The sequence below is a fragment of the Cylas formicarius genome, unplaced genomic scaffold, assembly GCF_029955315.1.
Source record: "Cylas formicarius isolate icCylForm1 unplaced genomic scaffold, icCylForm1.1 PGA_scaffold_8__14_contigs__length_24414737, whole genome shotgun sequence".
Classification (NCBI taxonomy): Eukaryota; Metazoa; Arthropoda; class Insecta; order Coleoptera; family Brentidae; genus Cylas; species Cylas formicarius.
The window spans coordinates 13,137,835-13,163,985 of record NW_026844361.1 but is presented as its reverse complement, the minus strand read 5'-3'; the positions used below and the strand labels follow the sequence as shown (position 1 = coordinate 13,163,985).

The 26,151-nt window shown below is 35.4% G+C and overlaps 2 protein-coding genes across 6 annotated transcripts in view; both read right to left on the bottom strand.

The window, feature by feature from the left end:
• Positions 1–3,480: 3,480 nt before the first annotated feature.
• Positions 3,481–5,477, bottom strand: LOC132706606 (UV excision repair protein RAD23 homolog B). The gene is made up of 6 exons (XM_060678026.1): positions 5,257–5,477; positions 5,119–5,197; positions 4,927–5,062; positions 4,565–4,784; positions 3,984–4,511; positions 3,481–3,929 (listed from the first exon to the last, which is right to left on the bottom strand). The coding sequence occupies exons 1-6, from the start codon at positions 5,320–5,322 to the stop codon at positions 3,858–3,860; spliced, it is 1,101 nt and encodes a 366-aa protein (XP_060534009.1). The 5' UTR covers positions 5,323–5,477; the 3' UTR covers positions 3,481–3,857.
• Positions 5,478–5,859: 382 nt separating this feature from the next.
• The window catches only part of LOC132706150 (gamma-aminobutyric acid type B receptor subunit 2), a 46,042-nt gene continuing 25,750 nt past the window's right edge, over positions 5,860–26,151 (bottom strand). The window contains exons 10-17 of one of the 5 annotated variants that reach the window (XR_009619552.1): positions 25,200–25,310; positions 20,704–21,111; positions 17,427–17,632; positions 15,346–15,574; positions 13,213–13,408; positions 11,268–11,447; positions 8,949–11,210; positions 5,860–8,836 (exon numbers count right to left, since the gene is read on the bottom strand). Coding sequence is in view for 4 of the 5 variants with exons in the window: in XM_060677313.1 (XP_060533296.1) it covers positions 10,831–11,210; positions 11,268–11,447; positions 13,213–13,408; positions 15,346–15,574; positions 17,427–17,632; positions 20,704–21,111; positions 25,200–25,310 (1,710 nt within the window). In the remaining variant the exon portion in view is untranslated. Of the gene's footprint in view, positions 11,211–11,267; positions 11,448–13,212; positions 13,409–15,345; positions 15,575–17,426; positions 17,633–20,703; positions 21,112–25,199; positions 25,311–26,151 lie in introns of all 5 variants that reach the window. The other 4 variants (XM_060677313.1, XM_060677314.1, XM_060677315.1 and 1 more) reach the window with 4 other exon arrangements.

The following is a 26,151-nucleotide window of genomic DNA, read 5'->3' as shown; positions in this document are numbered from 1 at the left end:
TAAGATATTAGGGAAAGAAATTTGATAAAAAAAATTAAATCTTTTCATTGGTTTGGTTCTTTCTATATCCAAAAAGCCAATTTAATAAACTGGGAGCCGTTAAAATGAGCGATTGTGGTTGCTTTCCTTACCGCAAGGTGGAGCTTTCTGACATAAAAAAAATGTTTTGTCTTTAGGTAGTCAAATAAGGGCCCAACATCAAAGTGAAAACTGCATCTCAATATAACCTAAAAAAATAAAAATGTGACAAAACATTGCGATGTTTTTTTAATATAAAATTCTTGGAGTGAAAATGTTAGTGATTTTTGAAAGAGTCAAACAAGTGCAAAAAATTGCCAAAAAAAAAAGCGGAAATATACGAAATAATTGTTTTTCTGTTTCTACATTCTTAGTTTTAAAATTTTTGTTGAATCTATGTTAACTTACAGAGACGAAAATATCTGGAAAAAATCATTGTCGTTTCTTTATAACAGTCGATGCCGGTTCTGGTTGCGTTTCCTTTAGAATACATTCGTGAAGACTAAAACATAATACATTATTTGAAACCAGCGTGACGTCATCCCAGAAAGGTAATGCGCCTACTATAGTCGATTGCTGCTCTAAAGGTGTTAAAACGGTGTTCATTATTCTGTATTTCAATTTTTGCATAATCTAAATCCAGGAGATCTTCGGGAACCGAAATACAATCGAAACTCTATATAGCGAAATTGAAGGGACTGCTTTTTTTTCGTTATAAAGAGTTATAGCCACTTGAAAAATAGCAATACGCATATGTATTGTGTAATACTAAATTATTATATATATATATATATATATATATATATATATATATATATATATATATATATATATATATATATATATATATATATATATATATATATTCTCACGTATTGATTCACGGATGGAAAAATGTGATGACACTATACTCCGGGATATCATCCGTTCGCTCGTTGAACTCCGACTGGAATCCTGCAAATCCTGCATCCGACTGGAATCCTGCAGACGTTTCGCCAAAATCTCAGTTGGCATCTTCAATGCTCGCGCTCGAGTGTTCGAAGTGTTTTCGGAACGCGAGCATTGAAGATGCCAAGTGAGATTTTGGCGAAACGTCTGCAGGATTCCAGTCGGATGCAGGATTTGCAGGATTCCAGTCGGAGTTCAACGAGCGAACGGATGATATCCCGGAGTATAGTGTCATCATATATATATATATATATATATATATATATATATATATATATATATATATATATATATATATATATATATATATATATATATATATATATATATATATATATATATATATATATATATATATATATATATATATATATATATATATTATAATTTTTTAACATCTACTTAGGAACATTTTATATAGATATTTAAGAACTACATTTAATGTTTCAAATAATCGGTCATTTTCTTTTGAATTTTTTTAATATGCCAATACGCATCTCGTATCTTGTATTTTCACCATTTCTTCGAAAGGGACCCACGATACATCAAAAATTTCTCTAGCAGCTTAACTGAATATAGGGCTTGTTGAATGGTTGGTGGTGGTTCCAGATCAAGTTCTTCATCTTCTTCTTCCTATTGGTGCTCTTCCTCGCCATTTCTGGCTTGTTGAAATATGGCTTCTTCTGTCAAATCTGCGGTTGTAGGCAAATCCTGATCTATCACCGTAAAATCTTGCAACTCCTCATTTGTAAACGTTGTCTGAAACTGCTTTATCCACTCGCTTAGTGACTGATCATCTTGCAAGTTCTGTACACATTATGTCTCGGTAATAAGTCCTGCATGACGATAGGAGTGTTGAATTGTTTCTGCTGTCACCGCTTTCCAAGCTTTACTAATAAAGTTGGCCTTCTAGCATATTAACAGAAAATTTGTCTTCGGACACAATCATTTCCATTAAAATGTTTTTCCTGTATCGACTCTTAAGACTTTTTATTACGCTCTGGTCCATCGGCAGTAATACACTTGTTGTTTTGTCTGGAAGAAATGCCAATTCAACATTCCGTAGATTTCGATTATGAGGCTGTGCAAGGCATTTATCTAAGAGAAGTAATATTTTTCTCCCCTTTAATTTTGCATTCCGTTTCCGTATATCCTCTCCAAATATTTGCGATGTCATCAATGCAGACTTGTTTGCCTAGTAAGTGACTGGCAAATGCTTGATGTTCTTAAAACATCGTGGGTTAGTTGACTTTCCAATCACGACTAGCTTTCTTTTTTCTCCCCCACTCATATTGGCAGCTACTAACACTGTTTTACGTTCTTTAGAAAGTTTTCCACTCACTCGCTTCGAAATTTAAGAGTTTTATCTGGGGTAAAAAATACCAGTTTCGTCAGCATTAAAAATGTCTTCAGCAGGGTACTTTTCTGTTAGTTTTGGCCACGTCTTCTCCAGACAATCGTTAGTGACGTTTCTATCGACATCACGAGCTCCGCCACTTATCTGTCCATAATTTATACCATGTCTCTGTTTGAACTTCCCCAACCATCCTTCCGAAGGCTTGAAATTAATTCCAAGCTGTTCAGCAAACTTTTGTGCTTTTAGTTTTACGATAGGTCCAGAGAGTGGTACATTTTTAAAACGTTGGAACCACTGCAACATTGTCCGATCCAAATCTACAAATTTTGGCTTTCTTAGTTTTTTACTAGAACTGCCTGCCGCTTCAGCCTGAATGATTTTTTCTTTGCACTTCCAAATTGTGGATACAGTCGACGGGGTAAGTCCACATCACTTTCCTTTTCTTTTTTTTTCGCTTACTCACCATGCTCGCCGTATTCACTAAGTCAAATTAGAACTGATTGAAACAATGGTGTGCTTTTATACATACCATAATCGCGTATTAGGAGAAAAACACTTAGGACGACCAGGTTCTCAGTAATTAGATTATTAGGCAAGGAATTCTGAGAAGGTAAGAGACTCCATTAATTACAAGTCGGCCTACATTCCTTACTTTGATAAATTGGTTAAAGCTTTCGCGGCCCGTTGATAAGCTATTATCTTGTGGCGAGCTTCTTCAGAAGAAGCTCGCCACTCGTGCTAGCGAAACGTTAGGAAGTAATTCCAATCGATGACGGCCTTTAAACCCGAACCAAGATAATAGCTTATTCCTTACTTTGTTACCTTTGTTGTTGGTTACCCTTTTTTCTTTCAGTATAGAGAGTGACAAATTCGTTATACAGAGTGGATTGATACATAGCTTTGTATGGAGACCTAATAAAACATATGGTACGTTATAGAGTTTCGCTATAGGGAGTTTTCACTGTACTTCAAAATCCAATCTCTTAGGTTTAATGCATCAATTTATTAACTTCTTTAACGATACAAAACGTAAGAATTACAAGTAGGGAGGAAAAGAAACACAAACGTCACCAATAATTATTATATGTATAAGTTGTTTCGAGCGACGGATCGAAGCTTCGAATGAATTTCCAACGGGTAGAGATAAACCCACTATATGTTCATCAAATATTTATATACTATATTACAAAACATCTGAAACCAAATTCACAAAAATCTTTTAAATCCAAGCATCAATGATAGTACCGACGATGTTAAAAATACCTATGTACAAATGTAAAATACATGCGGGCCGGATAAATGGACGATTCCCGCGTTTACCGTCCCCGCCCCCTAGGTAAAGACATAACCATAATAAATTTACATTAAATAAAAAAGAAAATTAACAAAACTTTTGGTGGGGACAAATGGGGCCCCGAAACGTGCGTCCGTTGATGCGGCCTTACAAAAAAGGATAATTCAAAAATACAAAATCAGGCGAAACTAACGTTACTTCATGTGAGGTTGGGGGGGGGTGTGGTTCGAAGCTCTCGAGTTACTCGTCAAAATTTTGCGACAATAAAAAGTTTGCTGCTAAGTTTTCATTTTTCTCACACGCAAAGTATGCCTGCAAATTCCAAGCCTCCGCTGAGTGTACTCCAAAATTACCCTCAAACCTTACCTGGACGACTAAATGTTCCGGAAATCCAAGTGCTTTTAGCCTCTCTATGGCATCCTTGTCTTGGGGAGTCACCTGGATGGGTACACCGATGGGGCCGCCCCCACCGCCACCGCCCGTAGCTTGTCCTCCACTGAGGGCCGCTCCTCCTGTGGGAACGTTGGCGCCGCCGCCGCTGGCCGGCGTGCCCCCGCTGCCCCCTTGGGGTTCGTTAAGCATCCTGACAAACGACTCCTGGTTTTGGGAGATGAGCTGCAATAGGGCGGGGTTCGTTTGTCCTATCTGCTGCAGAACCGCATTCAGCAATTGTGGGTTCTGCTGGATGACCTGGCGCATTTGCTGAAACTGTGGCTGATTGCGCAAAAAAGCCAAAGGATCCTCCGAATCCGATTGCCGTTCATCCACGCTGGACATGTCCGTCGCTGTCGTTTCGCTTACCCCTTCCGCGTCTTCCATCGCCGGTATCCCATTGATGAGGTACTCCACCGCCCTATCTGGGTTGTTAAAACTCGCCCTCAGAGCTTGCTCGACCTGAAATCGATTCTTATAAGAACCTGGTCCTTTTCCATTATTATTTCTTTAACCTGAACTCTGTCATATCCCAAATCCATAATATTCCTAACCATATTTTCGTACTCTTCACCCATTAAAAGGGTGGACTCTGCTACGCTACTCAAAGAAGCTCCCGTTAATGGCGCGGGCACGACCGGCGGTGCAGGGGTAGCTGTGACCACTGTGGTGGACCCAACTGGAGGACTCGGTTCGACTGGTGCAGATCTGCCTGGAGGTGACGATTCTGGGGTCCTACAGAATAATTATATCAAACAATGATCTATGATCGCCAATAAATTGTTTTGTAAAACTGTCCTTGACCTTTACATGTAACCTCAAAAGTTTCCAATTCGAAAACAAATCTTTTGCTTAGTAATCTGAGTGAATTACAAACCCCGCAGCAACTGAAGAAAATCCGTCGCCCGATTCAGTTTTTTCGGGCAGTTTTGGTTTGGTAACCATAACAACAATGAATTTTTTTTCATCGATGCTGTACTCGGACAGCGGGGTCTCATCGGTTAGGATTTTCCCTTAAAAACCCAAAAATCATTCTTCAAAAGACAACTAAATGATTGAATCGACTCACCAGCGTATATCAACCTCTGATTTTCAGAAGGGTATTCCGAACCTTTTTCGGATTCTATTTTTTGTTTCAGTTGCTTCACCTATGCCAAAAAACAGCGCAAGAATGCACAAAAGAAAACAAGCGGCTAAAAAAACTCACAGTTTGAGAGGAATCTATCTCCACAACAAAGCTCTGCTGCTGCAAATTTTTCAGCGTTATTTTCATATTGCCGCCCTTAAATTAACCTAAACAGTCTCAAAATAAAAAAATTAAATGACCAGCTCTTTTTGGCTTGTTGATCACTCCGAATTATTTTTGACTAAATGTTCGGCATCGATGATAAAGCACAACCGATAAATTTCACCGCCATACTGCTGAAATTTGACGCGCAGGTTTGCCAATCCCATCGTATCGTGGTTTCTTCTTTTTTAAGCAGTAATCTGAATGAATAAATCCAACATATATAAAATTACTTTATTTAACGTCGTTTCCATTTTTTTTAAGCTGTTTTCTCAGTAGGTCGTTTTGTAAATAATTCTAATTACTTGGGCCTTAAACTAAGATTATCTAGCTGGATACGTAAATCATCTTTAATTGCATGCTACTTTGCTTATTGCTCAAATATAAGAAAATAAATTTGGTAAACTTCTAAAAAAAGCGTATTATAAGTAAATCAAAAAGTGGTGCTAACTATAAATTAACAATAGTTTAGCATGGAGATTCTTAAACATAGAAAGTGCTTTAGTCTGTATCAGTCGTATACTCCGAGGTCTCTACCAGTTGTATACTCCATGATCTCGTAAGCTATTTGAGCAGATTATGTTAAATGTATCATATGGAATCTAATTAAGCAAAAAATTATTAAATACAATAAAAATATGGATATATTTTCGACGAAAGGGCGTTTCGTTCTTGCGCTAGCCGTAGCTGCCATGAGTCTGCACTTTGGATTTTACGCCATTAAACCATTTATTATACCTAAGAGGGAGGAAGACACTACAGCTACAGACAGGATCAAGCAAATTTAATTCTTTCACTGTATGCAGTAGGTAAAATTTTTTCAAATAATGTGCCACTTCTCAGTCAACTCACGTTTAATAAAAAGTAAATATATATTTTAAGAATTATTCTATTATTCGTACACTTTGTTGCTTGGATAGGGTTGTGTTAAATTTTTGGGCATTTAATGTTGTTTTAATCTTATATTTGGTTAATCCGTTGACGAATAAAAGCAAATAATATTGGATTTAGATTTTATTGTACAGTTTATAACATTGAATCCTTAAACTTATTAAATATACAACATGTTCTAATTATAACACAACCATGGAGATATCTCTTGTAGATTAACAAACGACAATTCTATTTAACGGTAACATTGATGGTATATCACTGTAAAAAGCAAATCCTAAAATTGAGTGTTATGTAAACACTGTAGGGTTACATTTTTGGTTGTTCATTTTGAAAGGGCAAATTTTATCCTACATAGTGCTTACTCGGCTATATATACAGGTTTAGCTTTTAAATGTCAAATGTAGATGGATCATAATGCTTTGTTGTGTCAAGTATCTGAAGTCTATGTGTGCCTCTAAATATTATGAGGTTTAGATGAGATTTAATTGACTCATTTTAGAACATTTATAAGCATGCACAATTGAATCTGCAGAAAAGGAATATTAATTATTTGTACTGGATGAAATAAGTATTTAAAAAGTGGTCTAAAAAACATCTTCCAAAAAAATACGCAACTTTCAAGACCGTGTGCATATTACATAATGGAAATTTAGGAATATCCGACCTTCTGTATATAAAATAGCCTAAATCTGATGGCTGCACATTAGGAACTCAATAAAAGCGGCGTGATTGTCTGCGACCATTTTAACGTTTCCATAAAGGTGACAGAAAGTTTTTTGTTTTTGTAAGTTTAGAGGAATATTGTTCGTGCGCTGAAAGTATTTTACTTCGATGTCAGTCATCATGTCCTATTTAGGTATTCTGTTTTTTTTTTTTAACTATTTACAAGCATTTACATGTAAATACAGCTCCAAAAATTTAAAATAAAGATGGCTGCCGTTTGCACCGAGCATCTTTTCATAGGATCGGTAATGTGTTGCACGTAGCATTCATTTTTATTTGATATTTCTTAGTGACAAAATTGAGAACATATGTGTAGTTTATCGAAAGCCTTGAAAGATATTTGACAGTTATTTCGGTTTATGATTTTATTATCTATCCCTGTTTTTGTAGAGGTTTTTTAAAATAATGTTGTTTCAATCAGATCACAATTTAAAAAACAAAATAGGGCTTTAAACTTTCAATACCTTTGGACATAAACTTTATGAAGAGAAATGTTGAATATTTTTTCTAAAAATTATACACAGCGTTTGTTAACAATTAGCAGGTTTTGGCCTGTCAATTTTTTGTTTAAGTTGAGCGTGATAGATGTCATTGATTCTTATTACTAAATGTTATTGATACATGTGACCTTTTGTCACAGAGGTACCAGATTGGGCTTAATGAAGCCATACCAGTGTTTTAGTAATATTTTTCCAACGAGTTGAAATTATTGAAAGGCTAAAAACTGCCAACTTATGCCCCCATGCTTTGCCTTACCTAAATATTATGTCGTTTATATGAGATTTAATTTTAGGACATTTATAAGCATGCACATTGCACATGAAGTAACTATTTTTTGTTTTAAATTTATTTCAGACCTCCAAACAGTTAACAATAAAACTGGCCCCGAGGCCTTACAAAAACAGTAACAGAAAAAATATATATAATATTCTAGTAAAATTGAATATAACAGTTTGTTAATGTAAGTTTATATTTTATTTTTTCTTATAAAATCTTTAAGGTTATGACACATTTTCTTGGTAGTGCCCTTTAATAGAGTTTGTGGTTTTTTATTAATTATACATTTATTATACTTGAATGCTTATGTATATTGGCGAGTCTTGTTTCTTTTTGGTCCTTGCGTATACATTTCTTAACTTATCATTGTTTCTTGTGCTGTAGCTGTAACACTGTCCGTTTGTTTTGAATTAAGTAAATTAATTTTGTTTGATCTAGTATCTTAATTTCACATATTTTTAAATAAGGTTAACATGTGTAGATTTCTTCACTAGACATATTCCAAATATTACTTTAATTGCTTTACTTTGTAACCTTTGTAATTTATGTTGCTGTGCTATGCTGGTATTTCCCCAGCATGTTAGCAAGGTGTGGCTCTACGAAGCTATTATTAAGCAGCTGTCTTGTTTTTTGGGTGAGTTGATCTTTTTATTGCACCTACCGTTGATACAGTTTTGTCAATTACGGTCTCAATATGTTTATCCCAAGTTAGATTTTCAGATATAGTTTTATTTTTATATTTGGGTAACAAAGTGCTTTGTCTGTCTGTTTAGATATCATATAAACTGTTTTTTAGGCGTTTAAGGAAAGTCTATTATAGAACAGCCACTCAAAATACTGCTGTAAATCTTTATTAACAAGTTCTTCAAGCAGTTCCGCACTATCACCCGAGTAAACTAATGCAGTGTCATTGGCAAATTTGAAGTACCTTGCTTTTGCAATCCTTACTTATTTCGCACACCGAATTTTCTTCTTTAGTTTTGCATATTAATGGGTTTCCCCAAAACCAGTTCACAATTTTTGTGTGCCGCTCCTGTGTGGTAGTTATTATATTTTTCTAATACTGATACCTTATAATAAATAATAAGCGTCCCACTGGTATTTACTATTAGCCACCAGTGCAAAACATGTTAGTATTACCTCAGACTTCGACTTTGGTGGCTAACAGATCGTCAAAAAGTTTGGATACAGCATTTTGAAAAGTTAAAGGGGACAACGGATTAGGTGTATGCAAATCGTTATTTACAAAGAAAACCACGCTATGTGCAGGTTAGTGAATACCAGTTCCGAATTTAATTTTTGTGGCGATTTACGCGCATCTTTAAATTGGTAAGTTTCATTCTTGTTTTGAAATAATTTTTTATTTTGAGGAAGAACAAGCAAGACTGGCAACATTATTAGAAGAAGATTAGAAGATGATAGTGATAGTGATATTACTGAAGAGCATTTAACTTCAGATACCGATTCAGAGCAAAATAATAAAACTCAGAGTGATGATAAGCGCCCAATTTACAGAAACAAAAGTGTTCCTTTATTGCTCAGGATGGAACAGTATGAACAGATGTTAAAACCCTTGCCAAGTCCGCAGACAGATATTATTTATTATTATTATTATTTCTTGGCGATCCACTAGAAAACAGTCGCCTCAGTACCAAGGAAATATGAGATGAAAACTCAGATTTTAATTTTATTACAAAGACAAATTGGTCCCAATACAGCAGTTGTTTGATATGTAAAACTTCCTACACTTTAAGTGCAAACGTAACCATTTATGTAGAATTATTAGCATTAAGGGGAAGATGTGGTTTTAAGCAATACTTACCAAGCAACCCAATAAGTTGTGGAACGGCCCGCATTTCTTATATCAGGAACTGAAGGGCAGATATGTCTCTATAACACCAGAAGAGGAGTGGTAGACAGAGTGGACAAACTTTGCAAAACCTATAATATGGCGAGGAACACAATAAGATGGTATAAATTCCCAAACCATTTACTATCGATAAACTAGCAGAAGATCATCTAAAACGACAAGTATTCCGTTGGAAGTGCGACAAAGACGACAGGAACTGCAGTTCAGTTTTTACCAGATACAAGAAAACGGTTTTATACGTGCCAGTTGAATGGAAAAACAAAATATTCTTGTAAAAAATTAAAAGGTTTGGAACATGCACTAAGGTTAATAGAACTTCTCACGAAGAATCCCTCAAATGACACTATGTCGGCAAACCTGAAAACTTTGATACACAGGACACTGTGTACCTGGATATGCAGGAAAGGGACTTCGTGGGGCATGAAAATCTGGATCTAAAGACCGCCGTTGATTGGAATTGCTTCCTAACGTTCCTAACTTCAGAGGTGCCGTGCTATTTTATTTAAAAAAAATGCTATGGAACGAAAGTTATCTGGAACATAGCTCTCAACTGGTTTTTTTAAACAACTAACTGTCAAACGCCCAGGATCTCAAATATGGAGTACCGCAAGGCTCAATATTGGGTCCGCTATTGTTTATCGCATATGCAAATGAATTGAGTAATTAAATGATTTCCGCAAGTAAAAAATAACTCTCATCACTCATAGGATTTAAAAGTCTGTTTCTAATTCTAACAAAAAATTTAAAAGAGCGATGAAAGAATATCTGCTTGCTCATTGCTTCTATTCGGTTCAGGAATCGAGAGTAATTTTAATCAATAATAAGCTGTATTCACGGTTTTCTTTCTTTTTTTTGCCCATATTTATTTTAATAATCCTGTATTCATATGTGCATGTGTTTCTATTTAATTGTTTTACGTTTATATTGTTTTGACTTTGTCTTGATATTGATGATTATATTTTTTGTGACGGCGAAACCTTAGCTGGTAAAAGTTCTAGTCAAGACAACAGTTCGTTCAACCTTTAAACAACAAATTCTTTGGTATTCGCCTTGATCCCCGGAAACAATTGTTCCCCAATTGCAATTAGGCCAGCTCACAGTCATCGCCCTATTTTTTCCACGCTAAAGGAACCAACGGTTACCAAAACTAACCAAGGAGCCAATAGTCGGTGCAAACGGACTCTTTTAGCTAAACTGCCGCGTAGGATTTTTAGCAATCTAATAAAAACTTATAGGTATTCGACGATATCACACTTGATCGAGATGTTGGGACACGACCTGCCGAAGGAGTAGTTAATGTTGTGCTGACTTTTATTACGTTCGGTCAGCAGTTTCTGGAATATCGGCAGAATCTCCCTGTCCAGCAACTCCCCTTCGGATGTCGCGTTGTACATCGACTTGTCCCTCTTCGGTGGATGGGTGTTGGCTTTTAGCGATGCCACGTTAGGCGTGCTCTGGAAGTAGCCCAACTTGTTGCACTGCTGGTTGCATATGTTGCCGTCTTCTGATTGCTGTTGCTGCTGATGCTGATGCTTGGCCGGCGACTTTTCACGTTTCTGAGACGAATGACGGTTCCGTTCTGAGACCGTGCGGTGGATGTGGCTTTCTTCTGGAACAAGGACGGCGTGAGGGATATTTACAGATTATCCTGCTCGAAGGGCCGTACCGTCGTCCTGCTGGGGTAGACTGACCCGGCTACTTTTTTGGTGCGACTTAGCGCAACGGTGCTGACTGCCCGTGTCCCACAGTTCGCTTTTAGCCACTACGTGGGTGCCGCAATCGGGCTTTTTCTTAGGGGTGGTGGTGCGTGAATTGGGGATGCTGGTACGTCGCGAACATGCCAGCTCTGCAATTACATGGTGTGCCTGATTAGAAGGAAAAGTGCCGAGTGATGCGTGTTGCAGTAAACATGCAGGTTTCCATATACAGGATAGCTCACTATTGCTAGATTTTTTTTATATACCCGTACCAGTTCACTCCATGGAAAAAGTTAAAATCCAAAAGTGATAGAACAGGATATTTCATAAATATTTCACAGCACTTTTTTAACTTCCTTTTTAAACTTCATTTTTGAGAAAACTTCATGGTAGGTTCCTTATGTTTAGTCCCTGTGTTTTTTTGGATATTTTCTTCTTCTAGTGCCATAAGCTTAGGTAATTTGTAGAAGTACATACCTTCTAAACAGAGAGACCCAGACATCTTTACTGACGATGTTACAATAGCGACAAAGCCCAGAAAAATAGCTACAATTGAATACAAATCATTGGGAAGTTCTGACGTCTTTGACAGATATTGAAACCAACGGACACATGCAAGTGTAGATCTAACTCCTTAGTTAGTTTCAAAATAGTATGGCGACAGCAGGGTACTACTACGGGTAATAAAACGAAGAATTCTCATTTTTGAAAAGTGTCAGTTAAGCGAGAAAAAGTAATACTAAACCACTCCAATAAAATAAATGATTTTCGAGAATACAGAACCACGTCACTCAAATCTCTTATAAAAAAAAATGAAAGAATACTCTGTGTGAACCCTGAGGGACATTGGAGTGCACCACAATTTCTCTGAAAATATTATTGATTTGGACCTCCTGTGACAAAATTCAATCAGAGTATAACCCAGTTCCATGGCCTGAAACTGAAACTATTTAAAACCCTTGAAACGTCCCTGTAGGCATTGTTGACTTGTTTAGACCTTTTTACAAAGCCAATCTAGCTTACAAGGAAAAAACATTTTTCGAACTAACTATTATGAAGATTTAAAAGTATCCTGGAATAGTGAGTTACCCTGTATACTCCATAGTCGGAACGGAGCAAAGGACACAAACATGGTTGTAAACGTCTCTCTTGCTAGTTAACATTTCCAAATGCTACCCCAACTGAAGTTTAAACCCAAAACAAAAGTGAAATTAATGATAATCTATCGTTAGAGGACACAAATCTCAATCAGACAAGTCTGAAAAATTGACATCCGAAGAACAGTTTCGATGCAAGATTTACAGCCGAGTGACAATAAAAACAACTCCCGAGTAGAAATAAGTTTTATATTGTTTCTTTGAACGTCGGACACAATGTCACAACTTCCATTGTCGTTACTTGGCTTGACGAAGAACAACCCACGGTCAAAATGGTAATCAATGCGTGGAAAAGGAATCCCAGCAATGAGCACAGAGAATTCTAATTTTACAGCAGAAATAGGTCTACCATGAAACGGAAATCGTTAAAATAACGGTACGTCTACTGATGGGCCACTGAACATTGATGAGGGATTAAGCCTAATGGAAGCTGAAGGAGGCAGCGAATGAAGATTCTCCTAGGAAAGGAAACGGCCATGATCATTGTCAAAATTTGCATCTTTAATAGGTCTTGATAACGTCCTTACGAATTATTGGTATTATCCACTATCTAAAGCAGAACGAAAACTTTAGTGACGTAATTTTAAGAGTGACATACGGTTGACTTGCAGAGTTCAAACGAGTTTAATTTAAACCACGAGACTGGTAATGAGCATGGATATCTGAATTTGTTGGGATTATTAAATAACCCTCGGTGTAGCTCTAACCATACATGGTGGAAGGTCAGTGGAGATAAAGTGACTGGCACAATACTCACCGTTAACATTCTCCTCAAGTACTTCGCTGGCTACTTTGGCGATGCTAAGCCGGCGCTTGTCGTGCAATTCGATCGAATCTATCGTCCTGGAGGGCCTCCGTTCGTGTGTCGGCGTCTTCCTTTCGTGTTTTCTGGGGGTGGTCTCTTTAATTTCTTTGATGTCCTTCAGTTCTGGCTCCTCGATGCTTGGAGGCATCTGGCGCATTTAGATTCGACGGTCAAGAGTCGACTTATTGAGTTTTAGAAATTGGTACAGACACAGATCGATCCCAACCCGTGACTAAAGTACCCTAAACGCTTGTATTTGAGTTTTTCAGTGAAACCTCGCGTTAAATCGGTGCACTATTAAAATATTGTAGAGTAGGAAGTGGAAAAACAAGTTTTTTACATGGTTAGTAACAGGGGCTCCGTTTGAAAAACAATTTTATTGGGTATACCGGAGAAAAGCAACGCCTTGTATTAGAATAATGGGATTGATTCTCCTTGTACAATTTCTCTGCTGTTAGATTTAGTTATACATACAATATCAGATAAAAAAAATTATTATGTAGGCTGCTGACATTTGTAAAATTATATTGTTTAGAAATGTCAAATAGGTTAGTAGTGAGCGCGATGAAAGCAGAGCAGCTCTTTCAACTGACACGAATAAAGAGGATTTACTATGAACGTAAATTTAAATATATAATTTTGCAGGTTCGTTGAGCTTTATAGTGTCTATTTTTGTATTAATATATATGCCAACACAAAACCAGTCTCCACAGAGATGCGACAAATGTTAGTAAACGCGTTTCTCTACAGTGTTTCGAAAATGATTTTGGATTGTATGGAAGAACCAAATGAATTTCCCAAAGAGATTCGTGTCAGAACCAAGAATAATTGCTGAAATTAGCGATATGAATAGATAAATATTTTATTTAGAAGGAAAGCTGTTTCCAATCAGTTTAACTTGCCAAAATACAGTGTTTCCCATTTTAGGTGGATAGAAAAATGAAAAGTATTTCAAATGGTCCTCATGCAAAAGAATAATTGCTGAAATTCCTGAACTGTTTATTAAAAATTTCAAATACTCTAATCTTTTAAGAGTCTTAAAAAAAATTAAAAATAAAGCGAATCGGGACGGAGGTGGTAGAAGTAACCAAAAAGCACTACTTAATACAGATCTGTAAAGGAAAAAGTTTCTGAGAGTTAGACAAGGGGGCAAATATAATTCTGCGTGTTTTACACGCGTTTAGAAAAACTAATTCAAAACGTTGATCCAATTATACCAAATTTAAGAAGTCCGTTCAAAAAATCAAACTGGTGAAATTATGGCGATCAGTCAAAAAATTAGACTTAGAAGTATTATAATTAAAACACAAATTCATATTGCTAAATATTAAAGGTACGTATATAGGCATTAAAAATCTTTAGAAAATAAAACTCAACTATTTAGGGTATTATTGAAATTACATCCTATAATTTAATCAATGAATTTCAAGGGCAAATCCAAACTACGGGAGAAAGTGACTCAGTGTGGTGTGACATCGTTCAATAAGTACTTTACTTTGTTAATAATACAAGGCACCCTTTCCTCATTTGCACAAAACCACTCGTTTATAACGTCCGAGTTTCTGATGCAAAAATTTTAGTGTAATCATTATTTTACTTGTTAAAAAAAATTTAATAATTCCGACAAACCAATAAAGAATAAAACATCATATGAATGTGAAGAAGCACGTCCATTGATGTCGATTTTCCATTATGGAAAATTAATTTTTGAATCCTATCTGAATTGTTGTAAAACTTTTACAAACGACAAATGTCTAGCGGTACATAAAGTAAACGCTTTTATTAAAAACGTAAACTTTGATTGTCAATTGAAACAAGGCGACTTGATTGCAATTGAAGATTCCATCAGTTTTTTCAATTTCAGACAGTCCTTTATCAATCAATTTTAATTTTTAATTTTGTCCATGGATGTCAGTAAAATAATACCCCGGAAATCTCTGTTTATAAGCATAACACCCTGTGAATAGTGGTAACAAACAGAATCAATTCCATTAATATTAATTAATATATAAAATATATTGCGAAGTCTGGCAATATTAGTTGATTTTTGTTGGACGTAGCTGTCTATAGCTAGCTATAGCTTACCTGTGCTTCGCATTTTTGCATCTCGCTCAGCGCTACCACGTTCAACTCTTTGACGCTGTTGTAGTTACTGTCAACCTTGACATTCTCCAGTTTGAGGTTGACAGCTGACGCGTACGTGGTCGTTATGGCCCCGTTCACTTGTTTCGGTTGACTGTCGTCGTATTTTTTGGCTTTGGGAGAATTCTGCGGCTTCTTCGGGGACGACTCGTTTTGCGGCTGCCTTCTTCGCCTTCATGGAAGACATTATTGCGCTTGTTAAAGAAATTTTTAGATCAAAGTGGCGGAACGACTAAGTAACACTCACTTCCTATGAGTGATTAAAAAACGCCTTATTTTTATCGTTTTCCGTTCAGTTTGCTGCTGCTAAATCAGATTTTCCTAGTAGGAACCGTTTATTAATGGTCTGTCTTTTCAATAACACAGAACACACTAAGTATGGCACGGTGAAAAACCTCAGATCACAGATATGAAAGACCGAAGGCGCGTTAGAAATTGGGATTTAAGCAACCCCAGTGTGGTGATTATGACGATGTTAACCTTTTTGCACGTCGCTATTAAATCTACATATAAATGACTTACCTTTTGGACCTTTTTAAGCCACCACGAAACAGTTGGTGAGAAGGTTTACACAATCTATGCATGTTTCAGGCAATACTTTTTTATTATTTTGAATAGCGCCATTTAACGCGAGCACGTTTAAACCTTCCTTGCGTTCTTAATAATAATATGATAAAATGTTTTTTAGTAAATTTTTAGTTTAATTTATACTTGTGTTTTTAAGAAATTCTACGTTTAAAATGCATAATAACGAATGGTTAATAAAGAAATCTAAATTTAAAATAACAACAAACAAAAAAATTAAATAGCAAATTTTTGTCCTCGGGTCAAACAGTTTTAACTTTTTAAGAAGCTCCCATCAAAGCGTAACGTTGGTTTTATTGGAATGTGTCATATTTTTCATATTTTGCGTCAAAATTTAAATGTTCCTCGATTGGCATCGAAATGAAAGCTTTTTATATAGTAACATACGGAGATGTAAGCCGTATTGAAGAAAGTGATAAAGTTTGGAGGAAAAAAATTTTAAAATTTTAATATTCTGTGACTATTTACCAATTAAAAAAATAATAACGCTGAAATAGGGGGGCTAAATGGAATTTCTATCGCTCCACTCCTATTTCTATAGAAGAATTTCAAGACATAAAGACTACATTTAAAAAAAACAAAACAAAACCAATCTAAGGGCGTATTTCCACTTATTAAGAGAACTCTTATACACATAAAGAGAAAACAGCAACTTCTCAAAACTACAGCTATGTTCTTTCCTGATGGATTAAACAGACGTTCAAGCTATTAAGGTCCGGTTGTACAGTATCGGTTCGAGCTACAGTTCTACTAAACTATGCTCGGTGACTGGACACGGCATTTATAAGCCCAACTCTACTACACCCAGTCCAAGACAAAAAAATCGGGTTGTTCTGTACTGTTAAAAATCAGATTGTGTAATATACAATAAATTGCAATTAAATAAGTTTAAATTTTTAGAAATTGGGTAAGATATATAGGTCAGCAAATTGCAGTATTGCTTTGTGTGTACTAGAAAATAAAAAGACTGATAGTAATAACCTGAAAGATAATATAACAATGAAAGTGGTCGGATGTTTAGGGGCAGTTAAGAGAAAGATATGAACACCTAAAAAAGAGTACAAACAAGAAATTGGCTGGTGAAAAGTGTCATGCGTTGGGAACTGGAGGAAAACCACCTAAAAAGTTGGTAGAACGAATCGATGGGCTTCCAAGTGAATTTGCGGGTGATGATGATTAGTTTTTAACATTATTTCATCTAAAGGATAGCTTCCTTTCAAATAATTTTTGTTCCATTATTTTTAATAATGCACATAAAATAGAAACGGCGACTTGTTTTGTGATACTAAAACAAAAAAGTCTGTGTACTTTCGTTATTATTTGTTGTTTAATTGTATTTGTGACGTATGGTTACAACGATTTCTGTCTATTTTATACCGAATAAATTCTACCTATCTATCTATCTATCAGTTAGAAATCGAGGTAATCGCGATACGTACTTGTGGCTTTCGGTCCTATGGAGGGAAGTGTAATCGGCCGCTTGTGAACTTAAACTACAAAGTGAGGTTAGGTCGCTGGTTTCGGTAGCACTCGGCGCTTCCTTCCTCAGGAGCGGCACCGAGAGCCGGTTGGTATCGCTCACCGAGTCCTCCGTCTTCTCTTCGAGGATGTCTTTGGCTTCGTCGCCTAGTTGCCTGATCAGCATCTAAAACATACAAGTTTTGTGTCCCATCTAGCGGACTGAAGTAGTAAAGAGGCACGACAAGTATACTTCGACCAGAAATATAGTGCTTTCACAATCGAGCCCGTGATTAACTTTGCCCACTGTTTATTACTTCAAAACCGCAGGCCCTGCCGAGCAGACCCTTAGCGGTAACCATTCCAGGTCCGTCCTAGGGATTTATCTATCTACACTAGCAAGCGGGACATAAGTATGTTTTCATGTACATAAAAAAATTAGTACAAAGTAATAATTTATTGCGTTCTATTTCATTACATTTATACATAGTATTATTATTAATATACAAAATATTAAATATAATAATAATAAAGTATCAGTCACTTAAAAAATCCTCACTATCGTTACTGTCGTCACCTAGTTCACTGATCAACTCTCTCGATAAATATTTTCATCTTTTATTACTCGTTTTTCACAATTAGACCAGCTTTGTACTGATATTTTAGCTACCTTTTGCCGAATTACGTTCATAATACTATCATAAAATTTTGGTGTAATGTTATTTCTTTTTATCTGCGCTTTTAACTCCAAAGACCAAATCATCTCAATGGGGTTAAATATAAAATGACACGGGGGTAGTCTCAAGATTTCATGTCCACTTTGTTGTGCTATCGAAACGATTTTGTAGTCTTTATTAAAATTCCAGTGTAGCTTTCTGCAAAATATAAATCATTTTCGTACAGAAATTCTTTAATTCCTTCTTTAGTTGAAGAAGTATTTGGAATTTTTCTAATACGAGGTATAACAATAACAGGAATCGGCAACAATTTATTTTCAAACATCCACACTTGAATCTTTAACGTTTTTGGCAGACAAAAATAAGGCATCTTCTACCCAACCATTTTTGGAGCCAGCATGAAGAATCATTATGCGTTTTCCATGTGAAGGCGGCACGTCTAGTACACACTTGTTACTGTTATCACACCATCGTTTTTTTTACTGTGTCGTGAATGTCGAACCACGTTTTGTGTAAGTACACCTATTTTGCTCACAATTGCATTTAAATAATCCATCGAAATTCTTTGAGATTCCATTAGATCTTGACGTTTATTAATTATTAACGACTCTTTGGCACAACTAATGTTTAGTCTGTCAGTATTTTTTATGCAGTTCTTCTAGGGTTAAAACACTATTCGTAGATTCTATAATCTACATGCCTATATATAGGCCTATGCCTAATTAGATCTCCATGTTGCTCTTTAAAAACTCGCGAAGTACCAGCATCTTTCTTCTTGCAACAATTTCTTTCAGTTGACTTCGCAACTTTGATCATGTCACTTGTTACTTACCCTTCTGAATTTTTTATAAAATCGTAAACATTCAAAACAATTGGTTTAGCATCCGAAGACAAATGGATCCGATTTTTCAATTGCTGTGGTAGTTCGTCTTCTAAATTATCATTAGGTTCGACTACCATCTCCACTTCGTCTTCAAATTCTGCGTTGTTTTCCATGTCTTCTTCTTCTTCATTCCACGGTCTCCACTTTTTAAAGTGTTAAAAATTAAGAACCTTCAAAAAATGTTTAATTGAAAAAATCTAATAAATATATCCTTTTTTAAAAAAGACTGTTGTTGTTTACAAATCGAAGAACTAATATTGTTAATCGACAGGCACACGAGACAAAAATATTTTTTTTCAAACTTACGTTTAAGATAAATAGCGTACAGGTACTTACCCTTACCCTTTGAACTATCCAGTGAAAACAAGCGCTCAGTGTCAAAGCTCGAGAATCAGGTACATAAATACGTACTTACTGGAAGAATCACAGTCAAATACCTCCGTAATATATACGAACAAATAGCAATTTATAGCAGTTTAGAACCATACTATCACCTGATGTTAAAATAAACGTTTCTACTTATTCGAAAATACCCCGCATCGTCAATGCTTAATCAAATTTAAGACGGTCCGTTTACGTTTCAAATAAAAATTTCAAGTTAATACGGTCCATCTCAGGCAAGACCTACTTAATGCAGAATAAACATCTGTCGGGATGTACAAGATACTGTAAAATACGTAAAACGCCAAAGCAATAAATGCACTATATTTTTGGTCATATTATAGTAATGTGGATTGTTTTCTACCTTTTAAATTTGCGCTCGCAATTTTTCTACGTGTTTATTCCAATCTTTTTCCTTCTTTGAAATAAGTGGATACCTCGGTACTGCTAGATTAATTTATAACTGCATCGGAGTTTATTTTGTCGAAAAATTTGAAACGAAAAAGTTACGCAGGGCATGTAGCGCTACGCAGGAGCTACAAAGGCGCTACGTGGTTTCGTTTTTCAAAGAAGCCCCTTGAAGAGCCCATTGTTTTTCTGTCGTGCTCCTGCGGACCACAATGGAACTTTCGCAAAATCTGTGTAATTTTATTGTGTGTGCACCCTGTATAAAGTGTGTTCCACATCTCGTTGAACTTTAAAATTACGGCAAACTTACAGTAAATTCAAAATTTTTTACAAATCATAGCGATTCCCAATTATATTTTTTCAAATATCCGGTGCACCCTGTATGATAGACGAAAACTGATGATATACTATAGACGATACTGTTCAAACCAAATTATCCGGTCTTTAATAATTTTTGATTTGCAGCCAAAACGAAAATTTTCAGGATCTTTTAGAATTTTTGTAAAAAAAATAACACACCCTGTATATAGTTCGCAAGACGTTTCCTGGTATACGAATTTTTCTAATAGAGTAAATAGCATTTGAGAAGATATTTGTTTTCTAAAATCATACGGTACATCGTAATAGTATAGTTCGCCCAATAATATACCGTTTTTACGATATAATCCGATATTTAACTTTGTAATTTTTCATAGAAGCTTGTAAAGACGGTATGTCGTCGGGCTAACTATAAATGACATCAGCGCGTCTAGATTAAGCTCGACAAATAGTGTTTTTTTTTCAAATATTGGTGATTTGAGGACTGTATAAACCAGATGGCCATATTTTAACGAATTTTGATTTACTGCTAATAATTTATTGTCGCAAAGAAAAATTTTCAGGGGAAATAATAAACCAAAGGTGGCAAACCTGCAATTCTGAATCACGATCCAGCAGCGTCTTCTTGTACTTCACGTTCAAGTCTTTCAGGTCTTTTAGTTTCGTTTCCAACTCGGATATGCTCGAGTCCCGTCGTGTTTTCGACATCGGCCGCAAGGTGGCGCGAATCCGTTTGTCGATGTGGCCGCCAGGATCTTTACGAAGCTCGATCATTTTCGGCACGAACACCAGGCACAGCGTTATCGTGGTGCAGAACATTATAAACGAACTTATGAGCAGGAACATCTCGTCCTGGTGGTCTACGAGCGCGAGCGCTACCGCAGCGCCCAGTATGCACATTATGACAACGTTATAAACGGAAAATCCGACGTAACGGCTGTCGTTGAGGGCTGGTATCGAGACGTGACGCGTTTCCCACGCCAGGAAAGCCCCGAATATCTAAACAAATTAAAACATGTTATTTTAAATGGAACGCCCTGTATATATTGACATTTTTGTAACTCTCGGTTAAAATAAAGGTCACTTTCTTAAGAAATTCCTATTCAAATTTTGTATAGTTTAGGCGAAAATTGAGGTTATGTGTTTTTTTTTTCATATTTTCATTGCCCCATATAAAATTGTGCTATAACGCTACAGATACAGATATTGAAACGAAAATTTTGCCACCGACTAAGGAGATGATGCACTACTCAATCATTTTGACAGGTAATCTCTGAAAGAGTGAAAAATATACCATTCTGACTATACTTTGAGAGACCTCGCCGATCAAGCCGCGCAACAAGTACACCACCTTGGACAGCTTCTCACAAAGACCAATAATATGCTGCTCGAAATGCAGAACCCCAAGACAGTTGACACGTAATGGATTGTTGAATGGTGACTCGCGTAAAGAAAACATAATTTGTTGTGTTTTTGATTCATTCAGATCAAGTTTGTTAGCACGAAACCAATCACTTGCCCCGGACTGTGCCCCCTCCATCCTGCGCACCAACTCGTTCTCAGAATGACTTCAGCGAACAATGTACAAACTATGTCAGCAACATGCTCAGGGAGATCGTTTATATAGATCAAGAATAGAAGATAGAAGAATAGATGGATAATTGATCAATAACTCTAATTTGTGATTATTTTCCATTCAGGACCACGATTTGCCTCCTGTTGGAAAGATTACTTTAAAGAAATCCAACCGATGAGGGATCCACCCTGCAATTTACTCAAAAAAACAGGATCTCGGACACAGTCAAACGCTTGCGAAAGATCGACTGTGCCGGAGTACTCTCTGCTTTCAAAAGCTGCATAAACCTAACCAAGAACTCTACTAATTGTTCCACAAGTCGATTTACCACGTCTAAACCCAAACTGGGCCGGAAACAACAAACGGTTGTCCTCGAAGTAAGCTGCTAATTGAGAATATAGAATCTTTTCAATAATTTTACCGATTGTGGGGATATTAGATATTGGACGATAATTAACCATTAAATGTTTCTTTAAATATTTATTCGTATATCTGGAGTATTAAATCTTTAAAAGAAGTAGAATTATGCCTTTGCTATTTAAAAAATACCTAATATTGCCTAATGCGTCCAGCTTTAAATTCAAGCAGAATTTATACGGGTGTTATCTAAAAATTCGAATATCTCAAAAAGTAAGAAAAATTTAAATATAAGATAAATTACAAACTTACCTTATTTTTTATCCTAGAAGTGATATCTGAATAAAAATATAACGTGTTCCATTTGAAAAACTTAAGATTTTGTTAAATGAATTCGCCAAAACGGCACCATCCATTTTAGGACACCCTGTATAAGTTGAGGCACATCTGTCAAATTGATTGAGTAGTACACCATCTCCTTAGACTGTGGTTAAACTTTCGTTGTAATCAGTAGCGGCACAACACAATTTTATATGGGGCAATCAAAATATGAAAAAAAAACACATAACCTCAATTTCTGAAATAAAATTTGCCCGATGAACCATGAGTATCACAAAATATATTAAAAGCTACAGTTTCACAAAAAAGAAATAAGGAAAGCAAAAAGCGTTCCTGATAAGCAAGTAATTGAAGAAGAAGGAAATACAGCTAAAGCCTACCGGAATATAATCTAATAATAATAATAAATCAACCAAAACTAACCAAAGATTGTAGCAAATGTTGTTTTTGATCTTAAAGCAGCTAAAGAATATTTTAATACTTGTTTGATAGATGATCTGATCCAAATATGTTATAAATATAAAAAAAAATCACATACATATAAATGTGGGGAAGTTACTGCAAACAACTTTAGACCTATGTGCGTGATACCTTGTATTAAAAAACCGAATTAAGAAATATTTTGAATATTTTAATCTCTACTTTGGTCAGCAATATGGGTTCGGGAGGGTAGAATCAACCGACTCTGCCATCACCAATATGGTTAAAGCCTCATTTCCAGCTGGAAGGGAACACTACGTTGTTCATAACAATAACTTCAAACTTCAAATACAGAGAGGATGTGAGATCGATATTTTCAGAGCTTAACATTCTTACACTGCCAAGCGCTTATATATTTAACCCATTTCGTCCCAGTGGTGCGTTAATGCACCACCTATTCTATCATTTTCTTTGTCACATCCAGGAAATGTTTTTGCACATCAAATCAAATCAGGTTCTATTTGGAAAACAATCTACTTTTAGTTGTTTTCTGTCGAATTTGAACTTTCTTTTGTACATTTATGTATAAATTATATGTTACATCTGTCGGCGGAGTTTAAACGGCAGTGAAATCTAACCCGAAGTTCTGATTAAGAACTTTAATGAAAAGAAATCACGATTCACAGAATACAATTAACAAAAATGGATAAACGGAAAGAGAATCAAAAAGTACTAAGTGCAACTTGCGTTGTTGTATTTCGCGGCGGTATTTCTCTAGGCGATGTAAATCGGGATCGGCTCGCACGGCATAATGACCGCATTCACTAGATCGAGAGTCAGCAAAACTTTTCTCTAACAACATCTTATGTGCCCCAAAACCTTATTTAATGTTTTTTCTCATTGGTTCGTTTACGCACCAGTATGTTTCGAGTTTTTTTTTTAATTCATGTAATGCATTCTTAAGTGCAACAAAATAAACAATTTCAGAGCAAAAAAGCTTTTTTTTATGCTTGGGATAATATGGGTTAAGCGTCTAGTTTACGTTTATGAGAATCAAACATATTTTTTTCACATGAGAATGAAGTTCACCCCTACAAAAGACGGAATAAAGACGACTTCGGACCCGATTACTTCAAATTATTAAAGCATCTACTACTACTACTACTACTACTCAAGTCCGAGACAAAAATCCGAATAAAAAATTTAGAAAACTTAGTCAAAAACATTTTAATAAAGTAATCCTCTTACAGCTTGGGGGAGTTTAGCCTTTTTCAAAATAACAATCAGTGAAATAATTGCACCTCTTCGTTTCTGTGATAATATTCGTTCAACTTTAATGTATGTCCAGTAGTTTGGGAGTCTGATAAAAAATCATGGATAACTAAGAAAATCATCCAGGATTGGTTCACTGAACTGAACTGAAAATTTAAACAAAGAGCACTGCTATTAATAGATAATACTGCATGCCATGCCAGAAGAGAAGCAAACAATAGGAGAATTTTGTAAAAAGTACAATATCATGAATACTGTAGAAAACGTGAACCTTTCTTGGAATGGGATAACAGAAAGATCTTTTAATGAAGTGTAAAAGAAATGGTAAAGATAAATGCAGAAAACTTCGAAGAAATAGTTAAAGAAGCAGCAGGTGGGCTTTTAAATGATGAGCTCAAGCAGTCAGCTGAGCAAGAAGAAAAAAAAAATTTAATAGTAGTGATTTCGGGGGAGAACCAAAGGAACTTTGACAAATTTTGACAAGGGTTCAAAAGCAATCTACAGTAGATATCTTCTTGACAAAATGGCAGAGAATTTAAAGCCCAAAATTTTATATGTATATTCGTTTATATTGTTTTTATTTTTATATTATTATATTATTCTTAATTAATTTGCATTCATTTGCTGATGACACTCAGCTATTCTTTAGATACTAAATTATTTGATATTGCTTCAATTTATATCAATTTGGATTTGTATAAGTTATGTCTATATTCTTCTACGCATAATCTTCAACTTAATGCTAAATATTATTGGTGAAAAAGTCTAATTTGGTTTTGCGCCATTTATACAGGCTGTCCTTAATTTTAGTTTACGAAAACTTTTCAATGTTCAATGTTATTTTTTTCATTTTTACTTTTAATAACTTTCTATTGTTCCATATTATTATTACAATTTAAACACTTAAGAGGTTAAGTGGAGTAGCTTTTGCTAGACTTCGCCTCTTCTCTACTGTATATTTGTATATACAACAGTATGTGGTAATGGTTGGTAACTGAAAAATTATTGGAACCATTGGAAATACTTTCATGGAAACGCAATGTTTTCCGGTACGTTTCTCCTTGAAAGTGTCCAACTTTTTTGGACTTAATTGGAATCGCGACTAGTTTAGAGGACGAATTACCATTAGAAGTCCTTTGTACGCGTAGATCGATCCGATGAAAATTGACATTTTGCCGGAAGCGCAGTACTCGTTCTCTGGTATGATGATCGTGTCTTCATTGGAAGGATCAGGCTGAAATGGACAAGAGTCTAAGTAATTAAACAGGCAAGATCTAACAAACATCGAACTACATACAATCCATAAACACGGAGTGTTTTTAACAGTCAAAAGTTAACCAAAGTTAAAAAATTACCAAAAATTACTAAAAGTCTCGTTGACTTCTCCTCCGTCTCGTTCGTCTTTTCAGCCTTGTTTTTGTTGGCGGTATACGGTATACGGCGACTTGGTGTCTATTTTGAGTATTTTGTGTGCTGTGCTTACTGATTTCAGTGCTTTCGTTTCAGTTATTTTTTTTGTGGTATTATTATTACTGAAGAACTAATAATTCATGTAAGTAAAGCTTTATGGTAATATATAACATAAGATTTGATACATTCTAAGCTGAACGAACCATTGTTGTGTAGTCTACCAACATCAAGCCTTGTTTTTTAGTATTATGCTAGGTCAATGAGGTAGCAAGCTCTGACCCCGCTGATTTCAAATGAACTTGCAATGAAATTTACTAATATTTGGTAAGTAGGTATTATGTTTTTTTTTTAAATAAATAGGACGTAAATATAATATAAATAAAGTAAAGAATTATAATTTAATAAAATATTATGGTGATTGTTTAGTTGATAATTTAAGTGATTGCTGGACCGAGTTAAGATAAAACTGCCTTTTTTGTAACCTATGTTATATACGTTTTAGATTACATATCTTTTTTGATTCTAGACTTCTTTTCATATCTAATTGCTTAGTTTTTGAAAACAAAAATAAAATCCAGTTTCTCTTCATGTTTTTTGAGCAGTTAAATTTAGGTATACAAAACTAAACTAATTTTTGATTTAAGCAAAAAATGTCAGAGAAAATC

What these genes read in the sequence shown, in the direction of transcription:
- LOC132706606 (XM_060678026.1), bottom strand. Translation starts at nt 5,322, where the DNA reads ATGAAAATAACGCTGAAAAATTTGCAGCAGCAGAGCTTTGTTGTGGAG. An exon ending in TGGGATATGACAGAGTTCAG is followed by an intron (nt 4,512 to 4,564) that starts GTTAAAGAAATA and finishes AATCGATTTCAG; the next exon opens with GTCGAGCAAGCTCTGAGGGC. An exon ending in CGGAACATTTAGTCGTCCAG is followed by an intron (nt 3,930 to 3,983) that starts GTAAGGTTTGAG and finishes TGGAATTTGCAG; the next exon opens with GCATACTTTGCGTGTGAGAA.